The 13,874-nt window shown below is 32.7% G+C and overlaps 1 protein-coding gene across 3 annotated transcripts in view; it reads right to left on the reverse strand.

Annotated features, from left to right (window-relative positions):
* Positions 1-475: 475 nt before the first annotated feature.
* Positions 476-13,874, reverse strand: part of LOC148229903 (transcription factor hamlet-like) — a 146,160-nt gene continuing 132,761 nt past the window's right edge. For all 3 annotated transcript variants that reach the window (XM_088198294.1, XM_088198295.1, XM_088198296.1), the window contains exons 6-8: positions 4,958-5,114; positions 3,682-3,852; positions 476-3,610 (exon numbers count right to left, since the gene is read on the reverse strand). In XM_088198294.1, coding sequence (XP_088054420.1) covers positions 1,664-3,610; positions 3,682-3,852; positions 4,958-5,114 — 2,275 coding nt within the window. In that variant the 3' untranslated portion in view covers positions 476-1,663. The remainder of the gene's footprint in view (positions 3,611-3,681; positions 3,853-4,957; positions 5,115-13,874) is intronic.

A 13,874-nucleotide genomic window follows, 5' to 3' on the forward strand; every position in this document is an offset into this window, starting at 1 on the left:
TTATGGCAGTTTAAATCTTACAGTATCGCAATATTTTGATAGTTATTTTAACTATTATCACAGTGCATAAATTGTATTATAAACTTAATAATTATGCATGTTACGCATTAAAATCAGAAAACACTTTTACACTAAATAAACTGAAAATCAGTAGTGTATTAGTATAAACATTTTACTTTTCTTATTATTAATATGCCTAAAAAAATTAAATAATTAACTAGAAATTCATGATATTTATATGAGAAAATAGTTTTTTTTAACTCGTTAATTAAATTTTTCATTTGCCGGTAGATATTTTGCCAACTTAAGTTTTTTTTCATATTTTTAAGAAGTTGATTGAAATCGCAAAATCACTCATATAACGTTATTCGCGTCGCATATTCAATTATTGAAATAATACATATATATTATATATGTATGTATGTGGATATGTGTATTTATTATAATTAAATCAGTGAAATAAAAACGCATAATCGACTGCTGAGATTTATATATAATAATTTTATTCAAGTAATAATTAAAAATTGCTCAAGTGTGTTTGTTTGTGATTAACGTGTTAATTTGAACATATTTTTAAACAATTTCCTTCAATTTTACATTTATAACAATACACAAAGAATGTGTTTTTTTTTATTATTATATAATACAATAATACTCCCTTTCGCCAACTAATAAAACAAACAATCAACTAACTTTGATTAAAAATTAGTCAGTAAAATAACTTAACCTATACAAATATATGTTGCATATTGTGTACATATTAAAGTTAAACTAAATACATTTCTCTTCATCGTTTCATTCTTACATTAATGATATGACTTCTTTAGATTTTTTCATGATACATATGTTTAGAAAAAGCGCACAAAAAAGTCATTCTTAAAATGAAATAATTAAATTGCGAAATGCATTACATATTTTTATAGAAATAAACACAAAATTAAAAATGCGTAAAATTAAGATAAAAACATTCTAATATATGTATATGTATTATCATAAAGAACACATCAGTCAACACGTGTAAAAACAAAGTTTTATTATTTAGTATCCATTTATTATATACATCTAAAAATTAGATATTTTCATCTACAATTACTCAATAGTTACGGTGTGATGATTGTGTGGTGTTAAAAGTGAAATGACGTTATAGGAATTTTCAGTGTTATCACTTCTCACAATGTGTGACAATTGTCAAGAAAAAAACTAGAACATTATGTCTAAGTAGTGTTATTTACACAAAAAATCCGTCCCTAAGTAACCAATTTTGACTAGTATTCCAAAACAACGCAAATAATTTCAAATTAATTTAGATAAATTAAAGATTAATTACCTTTGGTAAAATTGACTATCACAAACATATTCGAAAAGTATTTTCTTCCATCTGATGGGTCACAATTTATAAAAAATAATAATAAATAAAAAATATATTATGATCGATTATATACCTAACAAACAATAAGTACAAATGACCATTTTTAACTAATTGAGCATCAACTCGTTAAAATTTAATTTATATTAAAATAATGAGCTAAGGGATCTCTTGCCGTGTGCTAGTCGAAGATAAAAGTGTTTAATTTTTAAACAAAAGTTTAGGAACTTCTTCGCTTATCGTTTTATAGTTTATACAAATTTATATCAAACGTCGACTCTTTGTCGTCCTTCGGCGCTAAGTAGAAACTTCGATTGCCGCCTCGTTGTTGTTCAGCATTTCTTCTTTCTCCTGTTTGATCTTGATGCTCTCGAAGCGGTTCGACCCTCTATTGAGCAGGTCAGAGTTCAGATCCTCGCTGGCGTAGCTCTCGGAGTCTTCGTCGTGCTCTTTGTGCGACAAATCAGAAGTTTGGTGCGGATTGTAGAGGTGCAGTGGTATGGTCGAAGACAAGTAAGGATCCTGACCGCTATAAGTGACCTTTCCCATAAAAGACCTTATCTCATCAAAGTAAGCGTCTTCCCTTTCCGTCTCATTCGAACTACCAGGAGAGTCGGCTATGGGCCCTACTCCGCTTTCGTCGGCTTCGTGCTTCTTAAGGTGTCGATCCAAATTAGTCTGCTGTCCGAAGCATCTGTCGCATAAAGTGCATTTGAACGGCTTCTCTTTATTGTGAATGTTTCTCACGTGACGTTGAAGATTGCTCGATATAGAGAAGGACCGTTCGCAGTACTTACACTTATACGGCTGTTCGCCGGTATGTGTCCTGAGGTGCCTAGTCAGATTCGCACTTCGTGGGAACACTTTACCGCAAAACTTACATGCGTATCTATCTTTCAACTTGCCGCCGTGATTTGCGCCCATCAGCACGTCTTGGAATTTATTAGCGGCAAAGTTAGGCATCGGCGCTCTTAGTAAGTCGAAGTTCGCTCTATTTGCACCGTTCGCGCCCAATAAGGGCTCTAAAAAAGGAAAAGATCTAGGAGGACCGAACGGTGAAGGCGGAGGTCCCAACAATCTTCCACCTGGTCCTGCGAATCCAGAAAAGGCACCAGGTCTATACATAGCTTCCAAAAACATCGGATGTATAGGACGAGGATAAGCCATCGGTGGCGTGGCTGTGATTTTCTCTAAAATAGTCGACTTAGGAGAAATAGGCTGTTTGATCTCTTCAACGTCAATATCCATTGTCTCATTTTCAACACTTTTATTATCAACTTCATATTTATCATTCTTATCAATAGAAACAGCAGATTTAACTGAAGCGTTATCACGTATTTCTTCCTCTTCATCTTCCAATTTTTCAGAAGATTCGCTTCTAGATCTCTTTCTAGCAACACTCAAATCTAATGGTTGTTCGCCTCCTGATTCGCCATTTTTAGGCTTTGCTTCATCTTTCTTAGATTCTTCAGTTTTAGTAGATTTAGAAAGATCCATTTCTTTGCTCTCTGTGGAATTCCTATAATCTTTAGATGAAATCGTATCTCTTGGATTGTTGAAAACTCCGCCGGAGCTGCGAAGTGGCGGACGAGCTGGCGATGGGCGTAATTGAGAACTCGCTTCTTCGGCCGTAGGCGGTGAGACTTTACTCATGATGTTCTGTTGTCTGGGCGGTGTAAATCTATCTCTAGACTGGGTCAGTTTTTCTAGATGATTTCTAATATTGCGCTCTTTCAAATCGTTCAAGTGTAATAGACTATCGTTGCTGTCTGATAAGCGCTTCTGCGCATCAGAATTGCTCGAGTCGGACCTGTCCATCATTGATCCATTTTTGTGACTGTCTAGATTGAGCTGATTCCTGTCAGCGTGAGGGCTGAATAGCAAATGGTTCGCCAAGAATCCTGGTGGGGCCGAAGGATGGAACAGTCCCGGATACGGTCCGAAGTTGGGCGGAAACGGAAACGGAAGACCCGTGGGAGGTCTGTACATGGCGAAGGGGTTCTGACCGGACGGGTTGTTAACGGTCATGTTGGACATTTGCGGCATTTGAGGCAGTTGCGGCAGTTGGTGCACTTGATTCGGATGAGTTTGAGCTGTAGGGCCGGTTGAGTCACAAAAGCGCTTATGCTTGGACAGAGACGTAACTGTTGAGAACGACTGGCCGCATTTGACGCATTTAATCTGCATTCGGCAATCGGCGTGCATTCGCTTATGGCGACACAAGTTCGAAAATTGGGTATACGCCTGAAAATAATAAAAAAATAGGATTAAAATACATCTGGGCATATAAGTAAGAATCTACATACAACACCCACCTTAAAACAAACCTCGCACTGGAAGGGTTTGACACTGGAATGGATGTGAGTGTGCTGTTTCAGACCACTTGACGTCGCAAAGGTTTTGCCACATTCGGGACAAGCGTGAGACCTGGCGCCTACGTGATGAGTCCTGATGTGACGCTGGAGATTTGAAGGATCGGTGAAAACCTGAAAATCATAAGTATGCAATTTAACTTTGATGTAATAAATATATATTCGAATTCTTCGAATATTCGACACCAACAATGAGTGGGCCAATAAAGATTGAAGGTTGTAAAAGTTACTGCAAATTAAATATATTTTTTAAAAATATGGTGCACTATTACAAATGTAATATTGTAATATGTGCCCTATTACAGCTTGTTGTTAAATAACAACAAGCTGAAAATCAGTCTTTTCCCTGTGTAATTGTTTGACAAAGTCGACCAATAAAGAATGAATGATGTAAAAACGTACCTCTTACTTTTGCAAATATAAATTTATTTACATGTTTTGATTGACTATTATGGAACACAAAATTATTAAAAATTACCAAATTTTATGTATTAGAATATAGTCCAATGAGAAACTGAATAGTAATTGGCTTATGATTTGAAACAATAATAAAACAATCGATATAATATTTGGGAAATATGTTAAGATTAACTGAAAGTACATAAAACTATATATTCAATGTTTAAACCACATACACATCATTTTCTTATTTGATTATGCTGCGTGAAAATAATAATGTTGTATTTTATATCTCATGACATACTTCATGCATAACTATAGATTAAATAATAACATTAATTTGCAAATTTTACACGTGTTTTACATCCTTCAATCTGTATTGAGCCACCCTGTATAAATCTATCGTCCAAATAGGTATAAATACCTACCATAATCGCGAACCATTCCAATTATCCCAGAAGAAAAGACATGATCGACAATAAATATTGCGCAATGTATAAAAATCAATTATATTTTTACATATACAAGATAAAATCTTTTAAATAGATTTTTAAAGATAAGTGATTGATTGATTGTCGAAACAGATATTAAAATCATATTTATCAATATAAATAGAATCTCTCATGTACATATTTATGGGTTTAAAAGTAGCAATTATAACGAGATTTCACTTTGTTTTAATATATATTATTAGAACATGTTGGGGTGCGTTGGATCATAAAACGTTTTCGCAGAGCGTTGTTAAATTGCACACTACGTAGAGACAATAAATGATTTTACTATTAAGCAGTAAAATCTTCTGTTGAAATTGACAAGTTACCTTAGAGCAGTTCTCGCATGGGTATCTCCTGAGGTCAGGATGGGCTGTTGCTCTGTGTCTCAAAAGACCAGGCCTTGAACAATAGGCCCTTGGACAGATTTCGCAGCGATGCTGGGCGACTGGATAACGATGAGTTGTAACCAGGTGGTCGTCCAATCTGAAATTTAAAATTAAACCAATTAAAAAAAATATAATTAAAAAAAAAATAGCTGTGTCAAAAAAAATGTTTTATATGTCACTTAGATATGCTAAAACATCTGATGAAATTATCGAAAAAAGGTGACCGCTTTAAGTTCCCAAAGCTCTTGGGATATGTTTTCTTCGCTCTTTTTCTATGGAACACCTTGTCTCCAGGCCTTCACAATATTTTAAATACATTTAAATGAACATACTCCTATATATTTAATTGATGAGAATCCTTTGTTTAGAGAGCATTTATCTTAAAACTTCGTAACAAAAAGTCAGACGGATCACAGCCATCTTGTAGTGAAATTAAATTATTTTTTATCATGTCTATAATGTCTGTTTTTGAGTTACTAAGAGTTTAATTAGATTTCATACCCTTCTCGAAACGTTCCACGATTAACTTTGAACCCTTAAGCTGAGAAAAGTCTCCTAGTTTCATCGAAAACTTTAGACTCTCCTTGAAACCACAAGATTCATCAACGACACGCCTAAAACTCTCCTTTCGTAATAAACTTAAACGTCAACGATGAGAAAAGTCGCTGAATTTCATCTAAGACTTCAAATAATTAGATAATTTCTTAAAAAATCTAATATACCAATATTAGATAATTTAAATACTATGTGTGTCATTTTTTTGAAGAACGAATATATTAACAATTTTTTTATTTACATATATGTACTTAAAATTATTTTCTTAATTGCGTAAACGTACGGTTTGTTACAGATATTTTTTTGAATAGTTCTATCTGTATTTAGGTTAATAAAATCCTGTCAAAAACCTCCTATTGACAATGCTTGACTTTAAATCAAGGTAGTGCGTCTTAATCTCTTGAATTCTATTTATAATCTTAATGTTTGTCTCATATTTATTTTAATTAAAATATTGCACATAAAAAAACAAATCTAAATTATTCATATCCACGTAAATATTGCGAAAGTACCTGCTTTAAAATCATCGATAAATTGCAAAATGATCCGATAACCGACAGTTAACGACCGCTGCCGGCGAGATGAATATTCATTAAAAAAGTGAAATCTCCAAGTGATCGACTGACGTCACCGAAACTAGATCACTTGTCATATTTGGTAATATACAAAAGTCAATTGACATATTTTTACAACACATCCACTTTTTGTGATTACGCCCACTCGTTTTTGGGGGTGTACCACAATTTAACGGTTAATGTTCGCTAATGAGCGCATTGGTCTCGGCGAGATTGCCATAATTTGGGTATTTAGCTGAGAAAATGTTTTTTTGCACAAGCGTAATCGAAAAGAGTTTATTTGATAAATATTTTATCGGTTTTATTTTTAACAAAAAAAAATAAAGAAAGTTGCCCTTGGGTCGGAAATGATGAGAAGCAAATTTCCAGTAAACTGACAGTGAGCTGAACTCGTTCCAGCTTATGTGGTAATTATCTCGTCCGCTCGGACGGTGATCGAGTCAGGTGCGCCGAAACGTTAGAGAAGCTCTCGTGAAATTTCGAACCATTTGTCTGCACTTGATACGGTTGTGCAACGCAAAGGTCAGGTGGAGTGTGTAACAAACTGACAGATCCCCGAGACGTGATTAATCATATGCGCACAATCTTAGCGAATCTCGAGAGGCAAATACCCCAGGTGTAGATACAATGGATGTGGGTCAAAAGGGCGGCAGATTAAAGATAAACGTTTGTATATCTTATAATATGAATATATATTACTAATAAAAGTCTAAATATGTATAATACATATATAACTACCTATGCAAATATTAGTCCGGGTACCCTCGCATTTTTAAAATAACCGAATATCCTGTTGTTTATAACAAATACCCAGTTATTTTAATTTAAACATAACATTGGATTTTTCCATATTAAATAAATATCTCACAAATTTTAAGATGCAAAATTCTTCGGATTGAGATAAAGTGGGTACTGAGACAGGTGGACCAAAAAGAGACAGAAAATCCCTATTTAACCGTCCGAAAGTATTGTTTTATAAAGTTTTATGACACATTTCGTTTCGGCATCCTCAATCATTTGCCGGTTAGCAAAAACAATAAAATGCAAGTATTTGCACAAAATATTCACGGCATACTCGGAGGACGGTCGTACACAAAAAAAAACATTAAAATTAATTGTTATTATTTACTGCCAGTGATTTATGATCGATAAGTCTTGATGGCTCGTTATCCATCGGTTGATGGTAAGCTCTCTAGCATAAAATATAAACAGAATTTTTTAATACTGTAATACAAATTACACAGAATAAATTATCTAATTAGATAATTAATATTTATCATCGATTTATATGTAACAAGAAATATTTGTTCTTTACTTTAAAAATATAAGAAAATGTGATTCAAAAAGATGAAACAAGAGTAGTTCTGAAATACTTCTTTGTCATTTTTTCTATCTTAATTTAGTTTCATGACAATTTAATCTTCACTGTGGACTCTAAAATTTATATATTATGACTAAAATTAAATCTTTTGAATCTGACCAAAAAATGCATATTATTTAATGAAATACTATGAATCTTATTAAAATCGACTGCCTAATTTATTTGGCTGATGCTAGTAAAATTATATGATTTCAGATAATACATATATACATTTATTTACATACTTATCATTATTTATTTAGTTATGTTATGTATTTTTCAGTAGAGTTATATTTTCACTAGTGAATCTTAAATACATTTTCGCCAGTAGATACATATTTTTACTAGCGAAAATATAATTTAACTGATATGCTGCTCTAAAACGCCTATGAAAGTCAATTTGACAATTGCGAAACATCCATTTGAGGATCAAACCAAAACTCAACCAAAATACATACTAAGTCAATTTATCTCTCAGAAGAAAATATGCTGAAAAAGAAAATGTCGCAATTTCGCATATTGCTCCATAGTTTGCCTGCACTTATATTTAACTATGTTTTAAAAATAAGACAGCTATCCTTACCGATATTATTACGGACTCATTATATAAGAGAGTTGGTTAAAGTATATTCGAACTGAATTTTGGTCAATAGGAGGGCGTCAAACAATTATCATTTCTCAGAAGTCAAAAATCTACATCAAAAGCAATAAAATCAGTGGGAACGCTCGTTGCTAAATAACTATTGTTTTGATAGCCATTATTTTTTTTTAATTTATTAATATATAAACAGATACATAGTATAAAAATTGAATGTAACAGAAAACTATTATGGATTTATTAGTTAATTAGCTCGCAATAAACATACTCATAAAATATTTACTATTTACTGACAATCTATCATTTAAATGTTTTAACTATTATTCAGTTTAACGCTAAACAATAAATTATATTTTCAAATTCCAGTTGTAGGCTTCAAAAGCCACATTTCGCAAGTGCATTGTATATTTAACACATTATACACTAAACAGTGAAAATACTTAAACAATTAAACGACTTCTAGCCTCTAATTATGTATACATAAATACGATTATATTACATTTAACCTTTTCACTTAACTGTTCAGAAAAAATATATTATTATCTTTTGAATTTATTGAAAGCTGTATACATTGTAACGTAAATATTTATTATTATTTATTTTGTACCGAAAAACAGTTATTTCAACGGCGCATGTAACCTGATCCTTAAAATTCAATATTCTGAAAGTATTAGGTCAGAACTTATATATGTATGTAATTTTTTGAGTTTAGTGTGCTGCTATTATGATTTAACATTTTAAAGAACATATGTTTTAAGAACATATCCTTATTTTAGTGTTGATTCTGTATCTAATATCATTAACATAATTAATTGTGATATACCATTACCGTCTCCGAGTCACAACTCAGAAGACATTTCAAGTCGAGACGGGCTTCCATTTAAAACGCACCAGTTCTTGTATACACACGTTTGACGCAACATCGTTCGACATTGATAGATAGCCTTATGTTAAACACCTTTCGTCGATTAACATCCCGCACAGATCATTAACGGTTCCAATTTTTAATTGCCGACGCGATTTTTACCTTAGAAAAACTCTCGAATCAATAATATCCGACGTTTCGTGCCCAACGTCTGCGATTATTCTAATTGATCGTTTATCCAATGTATCCATCCACCCAAGAGAGAGAAATAGAAGCTGTGTCTTGTTAGAGGAACGTTGCACCATCGGCTACCGGCTTTGCATATCGAGCAGCTTTGCACGCGAAGATAAATTGGATTAATATAGCAAGACGTGCGTAAAATATCAAATAGCTACAGTGTATTTGCTAACATTTAAAAATCACTGCAATTTTAAAGCAAATAATAGTATATTCTATTAAATAGTTTCACAAATTTAATTTTGTACAAGCACAATAGATGCGCAAAAAGTGATTTTTATATATTGTATAATACTTTGTTTAACTAGAAGAGTCATTTTATTTGTTATTATTTTTCGAATAAAAGCTCTTCACCATTAATCTGTAAGGTGTTGATTTTTGCTTGCACTACACTCTTTGGAAGTTGTCCGAACCGAAATTCAACTGAAGTCGGCCGAGGTCACCGACTTCCGAGTAGCGGCCACACTGCCACAAATTTCATATGCCGTCCGGACCGCGGCTGCTGTCATGTACAGCTGGCATATTTGCGCGCGATCGAAAAATGTGCCAAATAATCGCAATTTTTAAATTATCATATTATTAAAATTACGCTACCGATAATTATAAAAGTTTGTGTGGGCACTCTCCAATACAATATCAGTGAAAACTTTTCGGTCGTAAATATTCAACTTACGCAATATTTTTGTCGGCTTTTGCAAAATGCCATAAGACATAAAAATTATACTTCAGAATACGAACACCACATCTGTGACTATCCTGGAATTTGTCGCCATCGATTCTAAATAATAAATCGTTATGGTGTGACATTTATATAAACCGATCTAGAAAAATACATAAGGATATTCGAAACGATTTTTTTAACAAAATCAAGTTCCATTAATTATTTTTTAATTATTTAATTTTATATGAAAAAAATATAATAACGATATATGTTAGAAGAATATACTATCAAAAATATAATTAATCTTTTTTCGTGCCTTAAAATATGCAAAGATGTCAGTAAGAGTCTGTTGAAGTCCCCGATAAGCATGTGGTATTATAAATTGATCACATGACCACGATGCAGCGCTCGACATGCGTGTTGATTATAGGACGCCTACGCGCATACTGAAATTGAACCGAGTTACTCGTTCTATCTCAGTTTGTGAAAAACCATATCATTATCTCTCTCACTCTCGTCACTTAACACGCAAGAGAGCGAAAGGGGAAGTATCTCACCGCTTGCGCTCGAAAGAGCAGCTCTGACTTCGGCCCGTTTGCCGACAATGTTCGGAAGCGCTCGAAGCTGGCCAAGACGACTGAAATACCCCCACTTTACCTCCCGTTCTCGGTAACTTCAGACAACTTCCGAGAGATTTTAGAGCGGGCAGAACCGAACTCGACCGAAGTAATCCCGAAGTAAGCAGGCATAACGATTTAATGTAGTCGCGAGGGTTCTTAGAATTCGTCAAGCCATTAAATAATCTGCGAATAGTTTCTTTTCCCATTTTACATATTTCTGCTTTTGAAGAATAACTAAAGAATTCAATATTTTTTTGACTGGTGACAGATTCTGGATTTTGCAAATATTTAATTTATGAAATTTGGAGCTCAGCTCAGAATTGATATTTTTCAATTGATTTATTAAAAAATTTAAGGCCCCGTCGGCTGGCAATAATACTCGTGAGACAATTGTCAATGACAGCTGATGCTACTTAAAAAAAAAACAATATAAAAAAAACTTTTTATATTATCGAAAAAGAAAAATAGCCCTAAATCGTTTAGCATTCTGCCGACTCCCATGCATAATTTATTTTTATCGGAGCGGATTTATAGATCAACAAAGCTAAGATAAATCCAGCGGCCGGTTAGAATAATAGAAAAGCGCAAAAATTGTTGGTCATTCAAATACTTTCGATATTCCGGGAAAGTATGCATATTTGCGGTATGTTCTTAAAACATCTGGCACGAACACCTTCGGAATGGTTTATTATCTGAGTATCTTTTTTTATTATTTAAGCAAAAATAAGGCAAGTTTGAATGTTAAAAATTTGCAAACAATTTTTTGTCATGTTTTGTCATATTAGCCATGAACCCACCTTTACTTATTCAACGTTATAAAAATAGCAGTGGTTGTAAACCTTTTAAAAATATACGTACAAATTAAATTTTATATAAAAAAATCTTTGAATGAGAATCCTTTATTTGTCATTTTTTGAGAAGAAACCGCAACATATACAATAGAAAAAATGTAATAGAAAATAAATGACCTGAACAGAATGAACTCACTATAAATTATTATTAAAGATAAAAGCAAATACAACATTGAAATTATCTAGTAAGCTTAATATTTAATTGCAATGTGATTTGAATATGACAAATAATATATATCCATATAACATTTTTTCAAATATTCTTCAACTCGTTTCTTTCCCACTTTGATATATTTTCAGTCTGTAAAAAAAGTGGGTACATCTTCTAGTTGTGAATAAATTTTAAAATGAAGACGATATGATTATATTTAAAGCGTGACAATGGCGCAAACCGGTCGGCCGAAGAGTCGCGTCGATTTTTCGCTTATAATGAGACTCGCATATTGCGAATATGCGACAGAATCCGGATTTGATATTCGATCCACGCGTACATGACTGCATTTGACTGTCAACCGAAGTGTCACACGATGCCATGGTTGGTTTGATTTACGTTCGTGTCACGGTGGACATCTTGTACTGCATTATCTAATAAAGTCTTTACACGCGCGCCAATGCCGGTGACAAACTTTCAATAATTTATTGCAAGAACTGAAAGAAAATTCTTAAATGTGAATAAGAAGCATTATGGACAGATTTCATTTAACTGATATATTTTACTTAATGCTCAAAGATCAATGTAAAAGGTTCAGACTGTATTACCGATGCACATATCTATGAATGCAATAAGTTACTCATGGGTACATATTTTTTATCATTCGGTACACATGTAAAAATTTCAACATCGGTTACGCGACCAGATTCGTTACACATTCGCGACCGGATTTATTAGATCGCTCGTGTTTTTTCTCCTGCGTCATATAATTTTTACCGTAGCGCCAAAGAGTGCTTCGGTACATAATAATATAATCAATGAGTGCTGCGATATGACGATTCGTGTTTTATGGGGCTGCTTCGTCTCGTATCTGTCGCCGCTATCGCGTTGACAATAAATTGATAACGCATTTTTACGATTGTGTAAACACATAAAGTGTGAAGCCGTCATTAATCAGCCGATATGCGATCGAACCAGTTGAGTTGAGAGAAGAGGAAAACAGGTCTGGTACTCTTGACGCAACGGTAAAGAAACGGACACTAACTTCCGATCTGCGTAGTAAACTAGAGCGTCCTTACGCAATGGAAGTCGAGCCTTATCAAAGTGGTGAGAAATGTGAGGAAACAACGTTCCAAGAACGCTAATAATGTTAAAACTATAAAATTATACCATGAACATTTATTTTGTGCCACTCAAGTTTGTTATTCGTTTAAGGACAAGTAGTAAAATATCTAGCAATATTTTTGGTGTTAAAAATTACATAAAAATTCCTTACATATCGTTTTTTAGAGTTACTCTAATGAAATGGAAATTACAGATTTTTTTACATCGTCATTTACTAGTCTTTCTTTTACTCAACCAAAATCTTGCTAATGTTTCTTTTAGTGCTTTAAGCAAAAAGTTAAACTAGGGAAGTCAGTTCTTCTAAGCATTAGTATTATAAACATATATTAGTAAACATTAGTATTATAATACAAAACTATGGAATAAGACTCAGAAATATCTGTAAATTTAAAAGATCAAGCAGTATTATATTGATGTCAAAAATTACAATAAAAAAATATTATATATCGTTTTTTAGAGCACAATAGACCAGTAGTGGTAACAAAAAGACTTGGATTTGAATCCCATATGAACGATTATTTTAATTTCTATCGTAATTACAATTCCAACCGATCATCACATATTGGGTTATCCTAGATTTTTCCAATCTCACGGATGAATAATTAAAATAAAATTGAGCTAAGTTATGCATAGTGACATTTATTGATTGTAAGTTGTAATAGTAGTTATAATTAATAAGATAGCTATCTTTAATACATAGCCTTCCATTTTAGTAGGTTTTCTCACTACTTAATTGTTGATTGTATTTACCTCCCTTTTACGCATTGGGCTAACGACTGTCATGTTTCAACAGAATATTAACAAAAAAATATTAATTTTCATGTAGGAAATACCATAATATTTTATTATGTTTTATTTATTTTTAAGTGAATATTATAATAATTAAAATTTACTTTAATATTTAACATAACTGCATTTTGGCGACAGATGGTGAAAAGTGGAAATTAGACAGAGATTTAGCCGCTGCATAAATATTTTATTGAAATATAGTTACATATTTAAAATATAAAAATGGATGCATGAGGCAGCACCGGCCGTTGCAAGTCCGTCACGTCAGTATTACTAGAGTGCCGGTTTTGGCTATAATAAAACCGAAATAAATACATAAATGAGCCCCTACAGTATAATAAAATTTTATTGTTAAAATATAGTGTAAAAAATTTTAAACCTAACTTCGCTTTCAAAGATAATGAGAATTATAAAAATTATAATTTTACTAAATGCAAAATACGTGTTTTCAAAAAGATTTTGTTTCGAAT

Source organism: Plectrocnemia conspersa, unplaced genomic scaffold, assembly GCF_051122295.1.
Source record: "Plectrocnemia conspersa isolate PC_06_02 unplaced genomic scaffold, ASM5112229v1 ptg000011l, whole genome shotgun sequence".
Classification (NCBI taxonomy): domain Eukaryota; kingdom Metazoa; phylum Arthropoda; class Insecta; order Trichoptera; family Polycentropodidae; genus Plectrocnemia; species Plectrocnemia conspersa.